The sequence below is a fragment of the Cyrtonyx montezumae genome, unplaced genomic scaffold, assembly GCF_038088225.1.
Source record: "Cyrtonyx montezumae isolate F1298 unplaced genomic scaffold, pur_monq_1.0 scaffold_10, whole genome shotgun sequence".
NCBI classification, from domain to species: Eukaryota; Metazoa; Chordata; class Aves; order Galliformes; family Odontophoridae; genus Cyrtonyx; species Cyrtonyx montezumae.
This window is the reverse complement of record NW_027071826.1, coordinates 54,887,444-54,903,641: the sequence shown is the minus strand read 5'-3', so window position 1 is coordinate 54,903,641 and position 16,198 is coordinate 54,887,444. Positions and strand designations below refer to the sequence as shown.

The 16,198-nt window shown below is 41.1% G+C and overlaps 1 protein-coding gene across 1 annotated transcript; it reads left to right on the top strand.

The window, feature by feature from the left end:
* Positions 1-1,350: 1,350 nt before the first annotated feature.
* On the top strand, positions 1,351-15,955 carry SLC5A12 (solute carrier family 5 member 12). The gene is made up of 15 exons (XM_065755766.1): positions 1,351-1,707; positions 3,334-3,399; positions 4,540-4,591; positions 6,108-6,175; positions 6,783-6,937; positions 7,914-8,054; positions 9,485-9,614; positions 9,780-9,868; positions 11,144-11,256; positions 12,567-12,634; positions 12,992-13,078; positions 13,333-13,511; positions 13,606-13,709; positions 13,837-13,958; positions 14,939-15,955. The coding sequence occupies exons 1-15, from the start codon at positions 1,351-1,353 to the stop codon at positions 15,095-15,097; spliced, it is 1,890 nt and encodes a 629-aa protein (XP_065611838.1). The 3' UTR covers positions 15,098-15,955.
* The last annotated feature ends 243 nt before the right edge of the window (positions 15,956-16,198 follow it).

The window sequence follows — 16,198 nt, the reverse complement described above, 5'->3', positions numbered from 1 at the left end:
TGACTTTGCATAAACTTATGGGGACTAATTTCCTTTCAGCTATAGTTGAAGAGCATCCATCCCTAGCCAAGGTGAGGCTTGAGGGAAGGACTTTTGCCATTATAACCTACCCCACATTACTGCATCTCTTGTGATGACCTCCAAAAGGAGCTTTCCACCCTTCCCCTAGGGCTGTGCCTGCACACCACCTCTGCGTACAAGTTTATTCTTTGGTATGATAAGCCCTTGTTTGCTTTGCAAAATGTGCCGTCGTATTGTAGATGGAGGTTGAATATTGACTTATTTAAAACCAACCAACAAAAACAACCACAAAAGGAAAGCATAATTAACTGAAATCCACAAATTAAGCCTTCAATGTAGTTTAGAAGGCAGATGCTGTTGTCTTATCTCCTTTTCTTGGCCTTACATGTCTGACCAAGTTCTGCATGGAAAAATGCAATAAACCACACAATCATTAAGGTCGCCAAAGGCCAATGAGATCATCTAGTCCAATCATCAGCCCATCAGTGCCATGCCCACTAAAGCATCTCTCACACAAACTCATAGAAGCTACGATTAAACCTGCAGTTAATAACTGACAGCAAACATCAGTGCTAACTGAAAGTCATCCTCAAACATCACGTAACGCTGTTTCTTTTCCAACATGAGGGTACCCAGTGAGAGTAGGCTATGAGTTCAGGGTAAAGCATTATGATTACTTTTAATCATTAAACTTCCAACTCTTTAGGGCAGAGCGTCTATTAAGGAGCACACTTAAAACGTCAAAGGACAATTGAGAACCCTATCATTTGATATTAAAGTTTAGATTTTAACCATATGAAGGAATGGTTGCTTTGAAAACAAACTCACCCATAGGGTCATAGGTCCACACATCGTGTTTTCTCTCATTTCCCTCTCCTTTATTTATTTTTTTATTGCTCTCATTTTATTATTTAAAAATGCTGATAGGTTAGAAAAGAGTCAGATCAAGTCAATCCGTCCAGCTAATATTTAACCTCCAATTAAAACCTGCCAGATAAAAAGGGAGCGTAGGACAGGCTTCACAGCTACAGCCTCCGTCCAGTCTGCCTGGCAGAAACATCAGTGTCACTAGGGTCTAAGAGCATGCAACACCCTCCTTCCTTATCGTGAGCTAGTTGGTTGTTGAGGTTTTTGTTGTTTTTTTTTTTCCCCCCCTCATCAGAGGTGGACTGGATAAAAAGAGCCATCTCAAGCGAACAGTCTTCCTGTTAATTTCTCAGTGATAAGGTGCAGATAAGCTACACCTTTGCTGTTAACAGAGTAGAACTGTTTAGAGCAACAGCTATAGTACATCAGAATCCTCTGCCAGGGGATCACCCAGCTGCTGCTATGTCAAACTTCATAGCTCCAGAAATTAAAAAATTTGTCATTTGGGACTACATTGTTTTTGCAGGACTGTTTTTAGTATGTGCTAGCATTGGAGTCTTTTTTGCAATTAAGGAGAGAAAAAAGAAAACTTCAAAAGAGTTTTTGGTGGGTGGTAAGCAGATGTCATGTGGACCAATAGCCTTCTCCCTCACATCCAGCTTCATGTCAGCAGTGACAGTTCTGGGGACACCCTCCGAAGTCTATCGCTACGGAGCATCCTTCATTCTTTTCTTTCTTTCATACACATTTGTCATCATTTTTACTTCTGAGCTGTTTCTACCTGTATTTTACAGATCTGACATTACAAGTACTTATGAGGTAAGTGAACATTTTTTAACAAGTGCATTATTTCATTATAAAAGACAGCATTATGTATATGGATATTTCTGGAGAAATACAGAAGACATTTTGCAATATTTTACAAAACAAAAGTATGGGCACAGGAATTATTTGTAAAAATCACACTGTATTATATGAAGTAGTAATTAATATATATTGCATATGTCAAAGCACAAATTAAATTCCAGAGGTCTTGTTAAAGGATAAATAGCACCGGCAGGATAAAGACATTACACACCAGCACAAGACAGTCACAAATTAGAAAATATTTGAAGAGCATCCTAAATGCTTTTGAACCTTTCCATGCTGGTTTACTTTCCAGCATGTGGGGCAGCCATCTAGTCTTATAATCAACTGCTGCAGACCTGGTTGCACCAATCTGTAGGAAGCAAAGGTTGGGTGAGCATAGTCATGCTACTTCCCAAGGAGCCTTCTGATAATGGAAAGCTTGCTTGCACTCTGCGCTGAAACCCAAGAAAAGGCTTCAGTCTGGCAGCTCTGCCTGGCTGTTTGGAAACATTTCAGTCACAGGCAGTAGAAAAATAACAGTGACCATCTATTCCCACTGCCAGAACTTAACTACATTTTCTAGCTGTTTTTAATGCAAGTTCAGAGAAAGAATTTCTTATCTGAACCACCGGAGGTGTCATCATGGACACAGCCCTTCCAAGCATGCTGGAAAGATGACTCTGCTGACTTCATGAATTATTTTTAGAAACAGGTCAAATAACATACGTTAGCTACTTATTTGCACAGCAATCTGTGGAGCTTATTATGCAAGAGGCAAGAAGTTAATGTTAACAAAATTAGTAAGAAAGAGTCTGCTTCTGAAAAACTGCCTAGAGACAGGTAAAGACAGCAGAGCCAGACAGAGTCTGATGACTGCTGGGGAGCACAGCGGCCCAGGGGAGGCTCAGCCCTCCCATAGCTGCCCCAGGATTAGCAATGCAGATTTCATTTTTAACTCAAATCAGCAGAGAGCTTTTAGGTGGTGACTTTGGCTTAAAAACCTGAGTTTTTTGGGAAGTCTCTAAGAACTTCAGTAGGGGTACTGGAGATCTGTTGCAATTCATGGGATATGGGTAGTGGTACTGGGATGAATCATGGAGGGAACAGGTTGCCCAGAGAGGTGGTAGATGCCCCATCCCTGGAGACATCCAAAATCAGGCTGGACAGGGCTCTGAGCATCCAATCGAGCTGTAGATGTTCCTGTTCATGGCAGGGGAGTTGAACTAGGTGGTCTTTAAGCATTCCTTCCAACTTCAACAATTCTGAGATTCTAACCTGATTTGTCTCTACCCCTTGATCACATGGATATCATGTGATCATGGCTTCAGACAAGGCAAATGAGAAAGCCAGCTTAGCTGAGGGGCTGTGAAAGCCTTTGTTGCTTCTATAGCCACATTCTGCTGAGGAGAAGATTTCTTAAATGCAATTATCTCTATGTGTAGCAGTAATTACGCTCTCCTGCTCATTGCTCACAACAGTAGTGCCAGTTGCCGGTAGTTTTACTTGCACAGAAAGCTGTTATTGAGGGAGAACAGAAGGTTAATAGCTGTGTCACAGATGCTACATGTGCAATTTACTGAAATTCCTCTTTCCTAGTATTTGGAGTTAAGATTTAACAAGACTGTCCGCCTTGCTGCAACACTGATCTACATCCTGCAGACGGTAAGAAGATACTCCCTCCTTGTTTGTGATCATTTCAATCAACATATTTATTCTGAATGGCATCAGACTGAATTCTCTTCCTTACAATTACGTCCTTCTTGAGAGAGTAGTTGAGTAGCACTGGGTACATTTACTGCAGTGGCTTACCTGCTCATGACACTTAGTAAGGCTATCCTCCTGATAAGCTGCTGCGTATGGCACAGCCTGGGGGATGCCTAGATTGCTCTAGCCTCATGGTGGCACTGGTGGGGATGACCCAAGGTGGGGTTTCCTCCCAGTTTGTCTCTAACAACGCTTGCCCAGTTGGCCCTTAGGCAGGAGTAGCAGCAAGGCCAACCAAGCCCCAGCCCCAGCAGGGCTCCTTCAAGCAAGAAGGCAGAAACCACTTAGAGACTCCACATTATAGACTGCTCTGTGTTACCAAAAGGCACAGCCTAGTCAGTCCATAGCCCTGCACACAGAGATAAATCAAACAGTGTTCCTGGCTCTTGGACAGAGAGACTGAACAGAAATCAGCTTTACTAGGAATTCAGAGACTTCCCAAAACACTCCTGTAGGTAGACATCACATAGCTTTTTTGCCCTTTGATTTACAAGGGCACCAACTTCCTCAGAACACTGATTATCTATTTGGTGAAAGCCTTTTGGACACTGGAAGACATTGCTACTTCAATTCCGTTTTAATTAATTCTAGAACCTATAGCAAGAGATAGGAATGTTCATTTGCTTTCAGGTTTCATTTCTGCTTCAGTCTGTCAGAACGCCCACATGAAAAGGCATCACATTAGCTACTTGAAAAGCAATTGAATGGGCAAAGGGAATTTGCAAGATCTGATGCAAGTCATTTCTGTATCATCGCTGGGACCTCCTCCTTCTCCTTGATGAGGAGGTGTGGACATCCAGTCAGCAGTGAATGAAATACAAAGTTTTTTGTATATATAAATTCAAAGTAATTCCTTCCTGATAGGAGGACCATTAAAAAAAGCCTTTTCATTTTATAGATTGAAGCAGAAAGCAATACACGTCGGTCTAAAGAAACTTCTAGGTCTGATATTCTACTATAAGCCCCATTCTTAATAGAAGCATTATCACTGAGCTGTCACATGCATGTTTGTTTTTTCATTAACACTTTTTCTTCTAGATTCTTTACACGGGAATAGTGGTTTATGCTCCATCACTGGCTCTCAACCAAGGTGAGTTTCCCTGCCTACGTGGCTACTCCACCATACCACAAGACAAGAATGACTCAAGCAAGACAAGCATTTAAACAAGTCCTCTGAAAAGAAAGCTTTTAAGATCCGTATCAAGGCTTTTGTGTGCACCTAGAAGGCTCTCCATTTCTCACTCCCCAGGTTGCTCACACACCAGTAAATTAGCAGTTTGGCATTTGATGTTCTGTACTTTTGCACTCAGTAACAACCGAAAGAAGTTAGTGATGAGCAATTTCCCAACATCCTGACAAAGTCCACAGTACAAATTGATGATCCAAGACTGTATTCTGTACTTTGATTCCTTCCTTCCCTGCCTCCTGAGCACCACTATCACTGTTAGTACCTTAAGCACAAAGCTGATATTCTTCTTTCCCAAAGTACTTGCAGTGGCACAGCTGTCCAAAGAAATGCAGAAGAGTAATGCATCTTACCAGTCATTAAAGCAGCAAAGAACATTCATTTAGGGATGACACCAAGTTAATATCTCTATAGGTGCTGAGGGATTTTTCTTCTGGCAAGGGTGCCATTTTTAAGCAAGAGGAGAGTCAAGCTGCTGATGTTGAAAGTTAAGTTTCAAGATCCTACTTCATTTATGAAACCGCGACAAAACCTGAATACCCATTCAGGTTCCAACAGAGATAAGCCCATTCCTTGTAGCTGGACGCTGTGCTACTTATCACACACTTCCTTAACTGATCTTAACAGATATACAACATCCATCACAACAGATGGGATTAGTAAACACACTATCACGAAGCACAGAGAATCACTAGGGCCTAATCCTTGGCAGATCTGACTTAATTAGGCCAACTGGGAAGAGATTGGGAAGCTCCTTGCATTGTTCATCAGCCACGCTGCTTCTGGTTTCCCTGATAACAATTCTCACACACCTAGTTTCCATCCTCTGGAGCTCAGCTCTATAAAGTGATAGCTATGAGTTGTGGAAATTCATGTTCATTATCAGGCCATATTAACCATGCTATTAAGAAAACTTTCACAAATAGATTTACCCTCACAAACAATGCATGGTGGGAGAGCCTTCAAAATAAGCCAAATTGAAATTTGCATGTCTTATTTGTAGAAATGTCACAAAGGAAAACCAACAAGCTAAATTATTTCAATGCACTGTATTTCTCAGCAGCATGGTTAAGTGGTTAAATTGTTCCTGTTTTCAGGAAACTGATCTATTTCTTTTCCTTATGATTCTTAGAAAGTCTCTCAATAACTTGATGCCTTGATAAAATTCTAGACTAAGAAGAACTTAAATGTCACACACACACCTGTCAATGAAACCCAAATCACACACACACAAAAAAAACAACCAACACAGTAGCATTAAGAAACCAGGACAATCCAGAAAAGTTCCTAACAGCCAGAAAAATGATAAAGTCAGTAATAGTGCTCATCCTTCCTGAGCTAGAGGGTCACAGCTTTTCTCTTACCATCCAGAAAATCTACTCCCACCTTGCTAACCACTTGGTTTTCTTTGGTTCCACAGTCACCGGATTCGATCTCTGGGGCTCTGTAATTGCAACAGGAGTTGTCTGCACTTTCTATTGCACTACGGTATGTAACAGGTGTTGACTGAACAGCTTAAACACAGTTATTTATTTACTTATTTATTATGTCAACCACTCTTTTACACAAGCTGTAACAGAAGTTTCTAAACACACTGATCTAAATACAGTCTGATAACACTTAGTTCTTCAGTGTTTCAGCCCCTGCTGGAAACACTACATACATGATTCTTGCACAGATTGGATGTAATACAAAAGTAGCTATGGAAGAAAGCTCAGTTACAAACTTTCAAGGGGCTACTCCGCATTATTAGCATAACTGGGGACCACTTTAAGAAGTGTACAGTGTGCTATGGATAGTACAAACATAGGCTATGCTGTAACCTCTAACATTGTTCAGCAACATGAGATACTCTTTAGGTGCATATTAGAAAGGTAGGAAAAAAGCATATTGAGGTCAGATATTCTCATATGACTGTAGACAAGCCATTGGGCTTGTCTGCAAGATCACAACTTTCAAAAGTGAGAAAAGACCTGACCTGCCGGATGCCATTCACACAGGCCTAAAATAAGACCCTAAAATAAGAGCTACTTCTACTTCCTGATGTTTTTGAACAACTAGGTGGACAATGAAAGTTTACCACTGTTTATTTTAGGGAGGATTAAAAGCTGTGGTCTGGGCAGACGCATTTCAAATGGTGATCATGGTGCTTGGCTTCGTCACTGTTTTGATTCGAGGAACTATTCTGAACGGCGGGACAACCAAGATCTGGGAAGATGCCTATGAAGGATCACGACTAAACATATTTGAGTAAGAAACTAATGATGCAAACCTTTCCTTCTTGTACACTTAGCATTTAGAAACCTTTTTCAGACTAAGCCCCAAATACTCTACCATACTTCAACAAGATACTGACAGTGAACTACACGAGAGCCTAGCCCTTATTTATTTGGATCTTGGGAATACAGTTGACCTCCAAGGAGAGAAGAACTCCTCTTTCCCTTTCCCGCTCTGAAGAAATCAAAGTCCTAATAGGCTTTACCATTTTTCTTTGTGTAGCTGCAAATGTACCCAATTTTCCTTCAAATTGCATATAACTTACACTTTCAGTTCCACTTTTTAAAGTACACTCATCACAGTAGATAGCAATAAGGAAACAAGGCATCGGGACAGAAAATGGATCTTCTTTAGCTATTTGTGGCATTGATTAGAACTTATTGGTCAAATCATGACAGTAACTAGCAGCAAGGCCAAATGTTATCTGCTGCACGTGTAAGACTAGCAGAACTGCAGAAAAGACAGACGTAATATGGAAAGATGTAGTGGTTAGAATAGCTGAGTAATGACATTTCACAAAAAAGATAGCACTGCAGCTGATGCAATACCTCGCAAAGTAATAATATGTCAAAATGACATAACCAAGAGCTCTGTGAATTGTTAACGTTTCCTGTACGGCTTTGTTCCTTGCTAATAATTTTGTCCCAAGCAAGATTGCTACAGGTCAGTTGGTATAACATGACAGATCTGAAATCATACATGCCATTTATTTCAGTTTATTTTTCTACACAACACACATTTATCCCGACTAGACAGTAACGTTCCAATATAAAGTTAAACAGAAATAACCCCAAACCTATGCCTAAACACGTCAACACAGTACAACTCATTATCAATGCAGTATCAGAGGATAGGACTGACTATATAGTCATGGAAATTCACCTACCTATTGTTAAATGAAACTACTTTTAAATAAGGGAACTGAACTGCTTATCTTTCTCTTTTGTAGCTTTGATGTAGATCCTTTAAGACGGCACACCTTTTGGACAATTGTTATTGGGGGAACATTTACATGGCTGGGACTCTATGGAGTGAATCAGTCCACAATACAAAGATGCATTTCCTGCAAATCAGAGAAGCACGCAAAGATGTAAGTTACCTGTCCTTAGCTTCCTCTAGAAATCAAACATAACTGACATGGAATTATGCCAGCAGTTTATCAGTTACATTAAATGAATATTGGGATGCCATAGGGCGGTTGTTAGCCAATTTTGTCCTGACGGATTTAGCCCCTCTGGCCCTAAGTGACCTAAGTGTTTGAAGGAAGAAAAAGGGGGAGGCTTACTCATGCACAGCTTGTTAATTTGCAGTCAGGCTGCCAAATCAATCTTCAGAAGCAGAGTTTGGATAAGTTTGTATAAGATGCCCATACAGAAAAAGCACTCTAGCTTTCCACAAAAAGCATTATTTCATCAATTTTATCTATATGGTATTTTACTGAATGTGGTTATTCCATTAATGGAGTATACTATAGCACAAGGCATCATCTAAATAATACGTGATCATAAATATTAAAATTATAAAACATTTAAAAATAGGATAATTGTAGAATCAACTATGAAACTTCACAGTACAGGGGTATAGTGTCCAGTCTGCTAGCTTTCTAAAGTTCAGCATGAGAATGTGCATAACACACACTCTACTAAACAACCCAACAACCCAACTTCTTCTAATACTAAGTGCTTGCTCACTTAACAAAAAAAAAAAAAAACAACAAACCCACAAAGAAGGAAGTTTTTTTCCTTCTTTAAACCACTTTTTGGGCTGACTACAGTCATACTCATTTTTTCTTAAAGCTAAGATAGATTATAGGAATTTATATTATTATAAATATTAATTATTCAAATCCAAATACTTGCAGAAACTAAAAGTCATGACAACAAGAACATCACTAGCAAAGGGCTAAAAGGACCTTTTGAGTCCCAGCAGTATAGCTCTGAAATGGAACAGGCCCTAGCCATGGAGACCTTATGGGAGGTGATGTAGACCCCATAAAATCTGGCAGCTCACAGGGACTAGAGGATTACTGAATGACAGAACCTCCCCCAGGTGCTGCCACCCACATCCATTTCACTGACACGAAACTGCAACTTTGTATGGCAGCAATGTAACCGTGACAGAATCCATCCAAACTAATACTTCACCTGCCTTGAAAGGGGAGCACCAATAACTCCAGTCAAACAAAAACCTGCTCCTGTAGGCAAGAGGAAGGACCATAGCAGCACCTCTTGCAGCCTGTCCTACATACAACAGTTACTGGTTTTACAGCAGTCCCCTCCAGCTGTACCAAGTGTAATCTTTATTCTCACCCTATAGCATAAGAAGTCTGTATTTTCCACTGTTATTATCATTATGGTTTTGTGTGTTTTAAATGTGTTACACATTCTGGGGATGGGCAGATGTTTAAGAGATTACACAGCTAGGTTTGATCAAAGAATCTCACAAAAAGAAATTAGCAATAATTAAATACAGAAAAACATAAATTATCTTGTATTAATCAGAATTTCTCTTTTGCTGTAGGGCACTTTACCTGAATTTACTGGGACTTTGGATAGTCCTGGTGTGTGCAGTATTTTCTGGGTTGGTGATGTATGCTCATTACAAGAACTGTGACCCTTGGACTGCTGATTTCATTTCAGCTCCTGATCAGGTACAGATGCAGATTATTACAACTTGGAGCTGTATTTTTATACAGACACTGCATGAATAAACACCATTTAAGTCCTGTGGTGTGCTTTATCCCTTGCACTTCTCTGTTACCCAGGAAAATCCTAACTGATTTCTTCTGTTTCTCCTTCTTTGTCTTCTAACCCAGCTCATGCCGTATTTCGTTATGGATATCTTTTCTTCGATGCCAGGAGTCCCGGGACTATTTGTCGCCTGTGCATTCAGTGGAACACTAAGGTCTGTGAATCTGAAATGACATTTTTAACTGCATGCTACCGATTTCTGGAGGACTCAGAAAGAGGCCAAAATGAGAAACACTTGTGAATACACAGCTGTTTTTCTTAGCACACACTTGAAAAAGCAATAGTACTTTGCCACATTGTGTTATTAGCTCCACTTCTCCTGTATCTTTTTGTCTCAAAAGTGTCATAGAATAACATTACCAGTACAAAGATAAGAATATAAAGTAATGAGGAAACGACAGAGCTCTGCTAACTGAAATAACTTCATAGTTGCTCACATTGAAGTCACATTTATTTAACCTGACTGCCATGTTATCATGGATAGGAATGGAGAGTTTTTCTAGCAAGCCTGTCTGTACATCAGTAGTTACACAGGAAGAGAGATGTTTACACAGAGAGTTGGTGTAATTCAGGGAGTTCCATGCTATTGTACTCTGTACCTTCGACAGGCCAAACATCAATACTTCATGGGACGTTAGAGAGAAGATTCAGACTCACTGTGACATGTATCAGATGCCAGAGACAGTCCCTGACATTCTGTTTCAAAATACTTTATGCATAGAGAAAGTTACAGCAAGAGAGCTACCAAACCAGGAAAGAAACACACATAAAAACACCTACCTGCTCCTAGCAGGAGTCTTACAGAACAGAGGCTACTAAATGCCAAAGAATGTAATATGGGTATTGATGCTCCATTTCTCACATACTGTCACAACAAAGCCACAGAGACAAATTCATTTAGTTAAGAGTCAAAAACAATTTCTGTTTCATGTTTTCCACTTATGGGGGAACATAAAACGTTCTAAGTCAGACTACAAATCTATGGATTCCCCCCTTTAATAGATGAGAACAACTTTTAGGATATAACGTTGACACTAAATTTTCAGGTCATTGCAGATGAGTAAACAGAATAGTCAACTGGGATGAGTTTATCTTGTTGCACAAAGCAGAGTCCCAAACAATCACAGGAAGGACAGAAACCTCACCAGCATCTGCAGTGTGTGTAGTCAAAATTGCTGCTTACAGTTTAGGAGAGGATTAGTCTTTGCAGGAACACACACCAAACCTAAAGTGTGATTATTTAACCCTCCCTATCAGAAGGAAATAATTCCCCTCACCACTCCAATTCCCATATCCATAGTGACACACTTTGCATTCATAACATATCATGAAATTTGCAGTTCTTGAACAGTAATGCTTCATTTTTCTATAAAACCAGCTTACTTTCAGCTTAGAATTTACTTAATATTCTTGTTCTCCTCTTCTACAGTACTGTGGCAGCAAGCATCAATGCTTTAGCAACTGTTACCTTTGAAGACTTGGTCAAGAAATTTTTCCCAAACCTCTCTGAGAGGACAAGCACATGGACCAGCAAAGGCTTGTGTAAGTAGCTCACGTGGAATCCATTTGGTTCAAGATAAAGTTGTCTGTCACTCTCAATTGCTATTATTACAGGACAGAATAGGGCAGCATCTTATATACTCTGGAAAGGAACTTTATTGCCACAGGCAGTACTTGGTCTATAGAGAAAGGTACCATTCACATGTGGGCTGAGTGCTCCCTACAGAACTGCTCCATCCCCAGAAAATACTTTCTCCTCCTGACACCTCCATTGACCTTAGAGTAAGCCAACAGAGATGAAGCTTTTAACTTAAGCCCCCCAACTAGGTAATTAGAATTAAGTTGAATTAGCTCACTTCTAGTAACCATTTTAACCGTGCCAGTGTAGTCTACTAACATTTAAACAATTGCATCATTGAGCTGTGATTTCTTAAAGGATGACCATCAGCCTCATGCTTCAGTACAATTAAGTGCACATGCTACCTGACACAGAAACAAATTGTGGCTAGCAGCAACAACAATCATTCGTAATCTTCTTGAGAAGTTGCACATATTTTTCTGTTCTGAAGGCACTGGGAACACTCAGGAAACTGAAATAGTATCAGTGTAGTTACTACTACATCGGTTTACAGCAGTATAACTAAATATTATTGCTTCCTAGTGACACAATAAGACATTTCTGTTTAAATGTAGAGAATCATAAAAGAAGGTTGTTCAGTTTTCCAGCAGACAATAAAGTTACAGAAAACAAAACAGAAAAAGGTGTCAAAACCAGGTCTGAAAATGGTTTGTATTTCTATGATATGTTTTACAAGTGTTCCAGTATTGCCTTAACCCTTCCACAAGCATTTTAATAACGTCATAACCCTTCACTGACACGTATTAAGATCAAAACCAGTCCTTCCTCTGTCTCTGTAATCACCTCCAATGTTTTCTGCCCTAGCTTTGTCACTTACAACCTCGCCTTTCCACTAGACAGACCATTCTGACATCTGGTAACTGATATGTGCTAGCTCATGAGGCAAGTTTGCAACTCGGTGACTGCTATGACAAACAAAGCCAGTGTTATACATATGAAGACGTCATTTGTACCGTTGTTCACACTTATGAGATTACTTAAAAATTAATTAAACACAACAGGAACTGAAACATTTCTAGGTGAGACTTTAAGATCATTTCAAAGATAAATCATGCTTCCTAAGAACAAAAAGCCCAAGACTTCGCACAAGACAGCACTGAGTGCTTGATGACCCACATCAAAACCCAAACTTCAAATTCCTTCCTGACACTAGCTCCATTAGAACTTGTCTGTCCTATTACTCAGCGCTGACAATCTTACTGATTTTTTCCAGGTATATTATATGGTGTTTTGTGCACCTCCATGGCTGGAGCAGCATCGCTGATGGGAGGAGTTGTACAGGTATCTAGCGCTTCAAAAAGGCAATGATCTGAATGTGGACAGACTGCAGTGCACTGAACTGAACCAATAATGCTGGGGGACCATTAGCCAACCTGAACAACTCCTGCAAACCATCCCATATCAATTCCTCTAATCTGCTAAGAGAACTAAGTAGGAGAAAAATAAATAATCATAAAAAATAAAATCTCTTTCACTACTTACTCATTGCTGGGAAGTGACACTGATTGCAGTCCTGTCAGTCTTTAATAGTGCACTGAAATTACTGTTTGTCCTTTCTCCAACACTGGAAATGGAATCAGAAATGCTCGGGCTCTCCCAGCTGCTGCATTAGTCTGTGTCTCTTCTCTGCATCCACAGGCTGCACTCTCCATTCACGGAATGTGTGGAGGGCCCATGCTGGGATTATTCACTCTGGGAATAATCTTTCCTTGCGTTAACTGGAAGGTAAGAAACAAAGTATCCTTATTATCAAAAGGAAAAATCTCCTGGTGTTGTTGTTCAGTTAAAACCCCACTTTCAAAATCGTTTTATGGATTTAAAGTCCAAACTGGCTGTCAGATTTAGAGCCCAAGAGCTGTTTAGAAAGCATTTTTCTCTGTCTGAACTCATCTCTTCCCAGCTGTGGAATAATTAGTGATTAGACCCTCACTGGATGTTTTTATTTGTTTGGCTGACTGTGTCTTCCTCTCCCTGCTCAGGGTGCGATCGGGGGCTTCCTCACCGGGATCACCCTGGCTTTCTGGGTCGGCATCGGCTCCTTCATCTATCCCGCACAGCCTGTAAAGACCATTCCCCTGGAGTTGTCAACTCTCAACTGCACGCTGGCAAACAGCACGGCCCTGCCGACCACAGCAGCTCCCATCACAGCTGCCGACAGGTACTTCCCTACTGCTGTGACTTCAGCCCAATGTGGGCATCCCCCTCGGCAGCAGCAAGGAGCTGCTTCCCTCACTCCTGTCACACCTCCTCAGGCCGCTGCTGGCAGACACCTGGTACTCCCTGTCCTACCTCTACTTCAGTACCATCGGCTGCCTGGGCTGCATCATCTCAGGGCTGCTCATCAGCTTTGTAACAGGTTGGTGTTCAGTAAAAACAATGTGCTCGTGCACAAGAGCCCAGCTTGGCTGCTGCAGAGCCGATCGTGCGGTCTAGGCTGAGGGAGCACAGCCAGCTTTCTGCTGACCGCTCTCCCCTCCTTCCAGGACCTTCCAAAGGAGAGGACATCCGCCCGGTGCTAATTAAGCCAGTCTGCAACTTCTTTTGCTTCTGGTCGGAAAGGCTTAAGACGCTGCTGTGGTGCGGCGTGCGGCACGACAGCCAGGACGTGAGTAGCACACAGAGCCATGGTGCAGGCTGCAGCCCTCTGCCACGGCCACGCACGGCTGCCAGCACCCAGCTCCAGGCAGCAACAGGCGATCTCTGGGCAGCCACAAAGCCGCACTCTACACCGCAGTGCCTCCTTCGGTACTTACGTGCCTGTGGAGCTCTGCAGGTGCCATCGCAGCCTCCAGAGATGGTAGATGTTCCGTGCTGAGCAGCGGTCCCGGCACGCGGCAAACAAAGGCGTCGCCTCAGGAGCTTTTTGTTAAGCCTGAGAGTCCCATTTGCTTAAATGGTTTGCAGAGATACTTCTTCTTAGCAAAGCCATCTAGGTTGATAGGTTCGAGATAAAGCTAACTGCATGTTTTCAGCTGCTGCAAGCAGCTATAAATCTTAAACTTCAGCCTGCAAGGCCCTCGGTATTCAGCAGTAAGGCAGAAGCTGGCCCTCTCCTCCTAGCATGCCACAGAGTTTTCACTCTTCGTGTGATGGTTTAATTCAGACAGCACCTGTGGCTCTAGATTTACTTCAGCTGTCTGACTTGGCTTTAGACGTTCAGCAGGAGCTTCCTGCAGAAAAATGAATCCCCACCTTAAAAAAAAAAGAAACAGCTGGGAAAAAAAAAGATAAAACAACCAAACGTGTGTTTATCCCCTTGTATTTGGTGAAAATACACAACGAGATCAATTAAGTGGTTGAAGCATGAAGCCACTGAGGCAAGTGTAGGCTGTACAAAAAAAGCCAACCCGCTGAAATGTTCATAAATATGTTAGTGGAAAACTAAATGTAGATTAGAGTCTCAGTAAGAACGTAATTCAAGACTTGTACATCAGCAGTAGAGTTGGGAGAAGCTGGCAGTCATTTCTGTAGTGAAGTAACTCCTCAGATTTGTAGGAAAGTGTGTCAAAATTTTACTCTTTAAGTGATTACAAAAGCAGCGTATGCCCCCTTGAAACTACCAGGGTATTTTCTTTCTTCTTTCAGGAAGATTTTGAAAAGAATCTGCCTGCAGTTATCACAGACAAAACTGGAACAGAAGACACCTTCAAGAACAATGTAAACAAAGAAAACGCAGGGCAGCTGCCTGGTTACAATCCTGAGGAAAAATCCTATACAAATATGAGCAGAGAGTCTCGTCTCTAGAAGCTGAGGAATGGGATGTTTGATCAATCTTTACTCCTCCATCTTCAGAAATGAAGAGCTCTTTATACCACTTTTACCACCTTCTAGATGACCAAGAACCAAGTGCTCTCTATAGCAATAAAGGCCAGATTTTTATTTATGAATTTCATGGCAGAACTGTGAAATCATGACACAATGTACTTTTTGGAAGCACTGACATTTCAGAAGAAACGTTTCATGAATCTTGTCATGGAAACAGCTAGGAAGTAGCTGCAATACGTCTATACTACATTCTCTGTTCAGTAACTAGTCATTGAAGGGTAACGTGCAAAGGTGAACTAGAGATAAAACAAGACTTCAGATAAGCTTCTGGGGTCTCTCACTAAGGTGAGACTGTGAACTGCCCTCTGATGGAGGGCATGCTCTCTCCACTGCAGATGGAGGGAGTCCAGGGGAGACGAAGGAGGTCTGTGCCTATTCTTAGGCATCACAAAAAGCCTCCTCACAGAAACGTTGTATAGACCAGACTGGTCTTCTACTGACTGAGTTTGTTGTGCTTGCTTCCTCTGTGGAACCAAGAGGTCTTTATAGTGTCTTATTCCAAGCAGTAGGAGAGGGTAACAAATTTTACTTCAAATTCAGGATAGTTCTTTATCCATATTAGTCTTTGAAAGACATACTTTTAGCTTGAAAAGATTATCTTCAGCCTTTTTGTTTGGTTGAATGTTTGTATATCTGTTTTTGTGTTGTTGTTTTTTTTTCTTTTTTAAGCTGCAAAATCCATTTACTAACTGTAAGCAATAAATGAAGTGACATTTTATAATGCTTCCTCTTTGAGAACCCGTGAGGATTTTGAATAAAGCACATCCTGAGGTGAAATAGTCTCCATGCTACAGTGTTTTGGAAGAGTGTACATAAGTGTGCTAAGTTTTTATTGAATTAATTTCCCTCTGCATCCCACCTGTTGTTGATCAGACTCAAGGATCACCTCCTACCCCAATAAACTCCGGGATGTAGTTTTGGGGTGATCTTATATAAAAAAAATCAAAATCCGTGATTAAATGAAACAGACTGATTGAAAATATCAAAGAAGAGTCAGTAAGTTACGGATCCAGCTGACAT

Excerpts from the sequence above, each read along its gene's own strand:
- SLC5A12 (XM_065755766.1), top strand. The coding sequence starts at position 1,351 with ATGTCAAACTTCATAGCTCCAGAAATTAAAAAATTTGTCATTTGGGAC. Across the intron at positions 9,615-9,779 it reads TCATTTCAGCTCCTGATCAG|CTCATGCCGTATTTCGTTAT; the intron begins GTACAGATGCAG and ends CTTCTAACCCAG. Across the intron at positions 13,079-13,332 it reads TTCCTTGCGTTAACTGGAAG|GGTGCGATCGGGGGCTTCCT; the intron begins GTAAGAAACAAA and ends CTCCCTGCTCAG.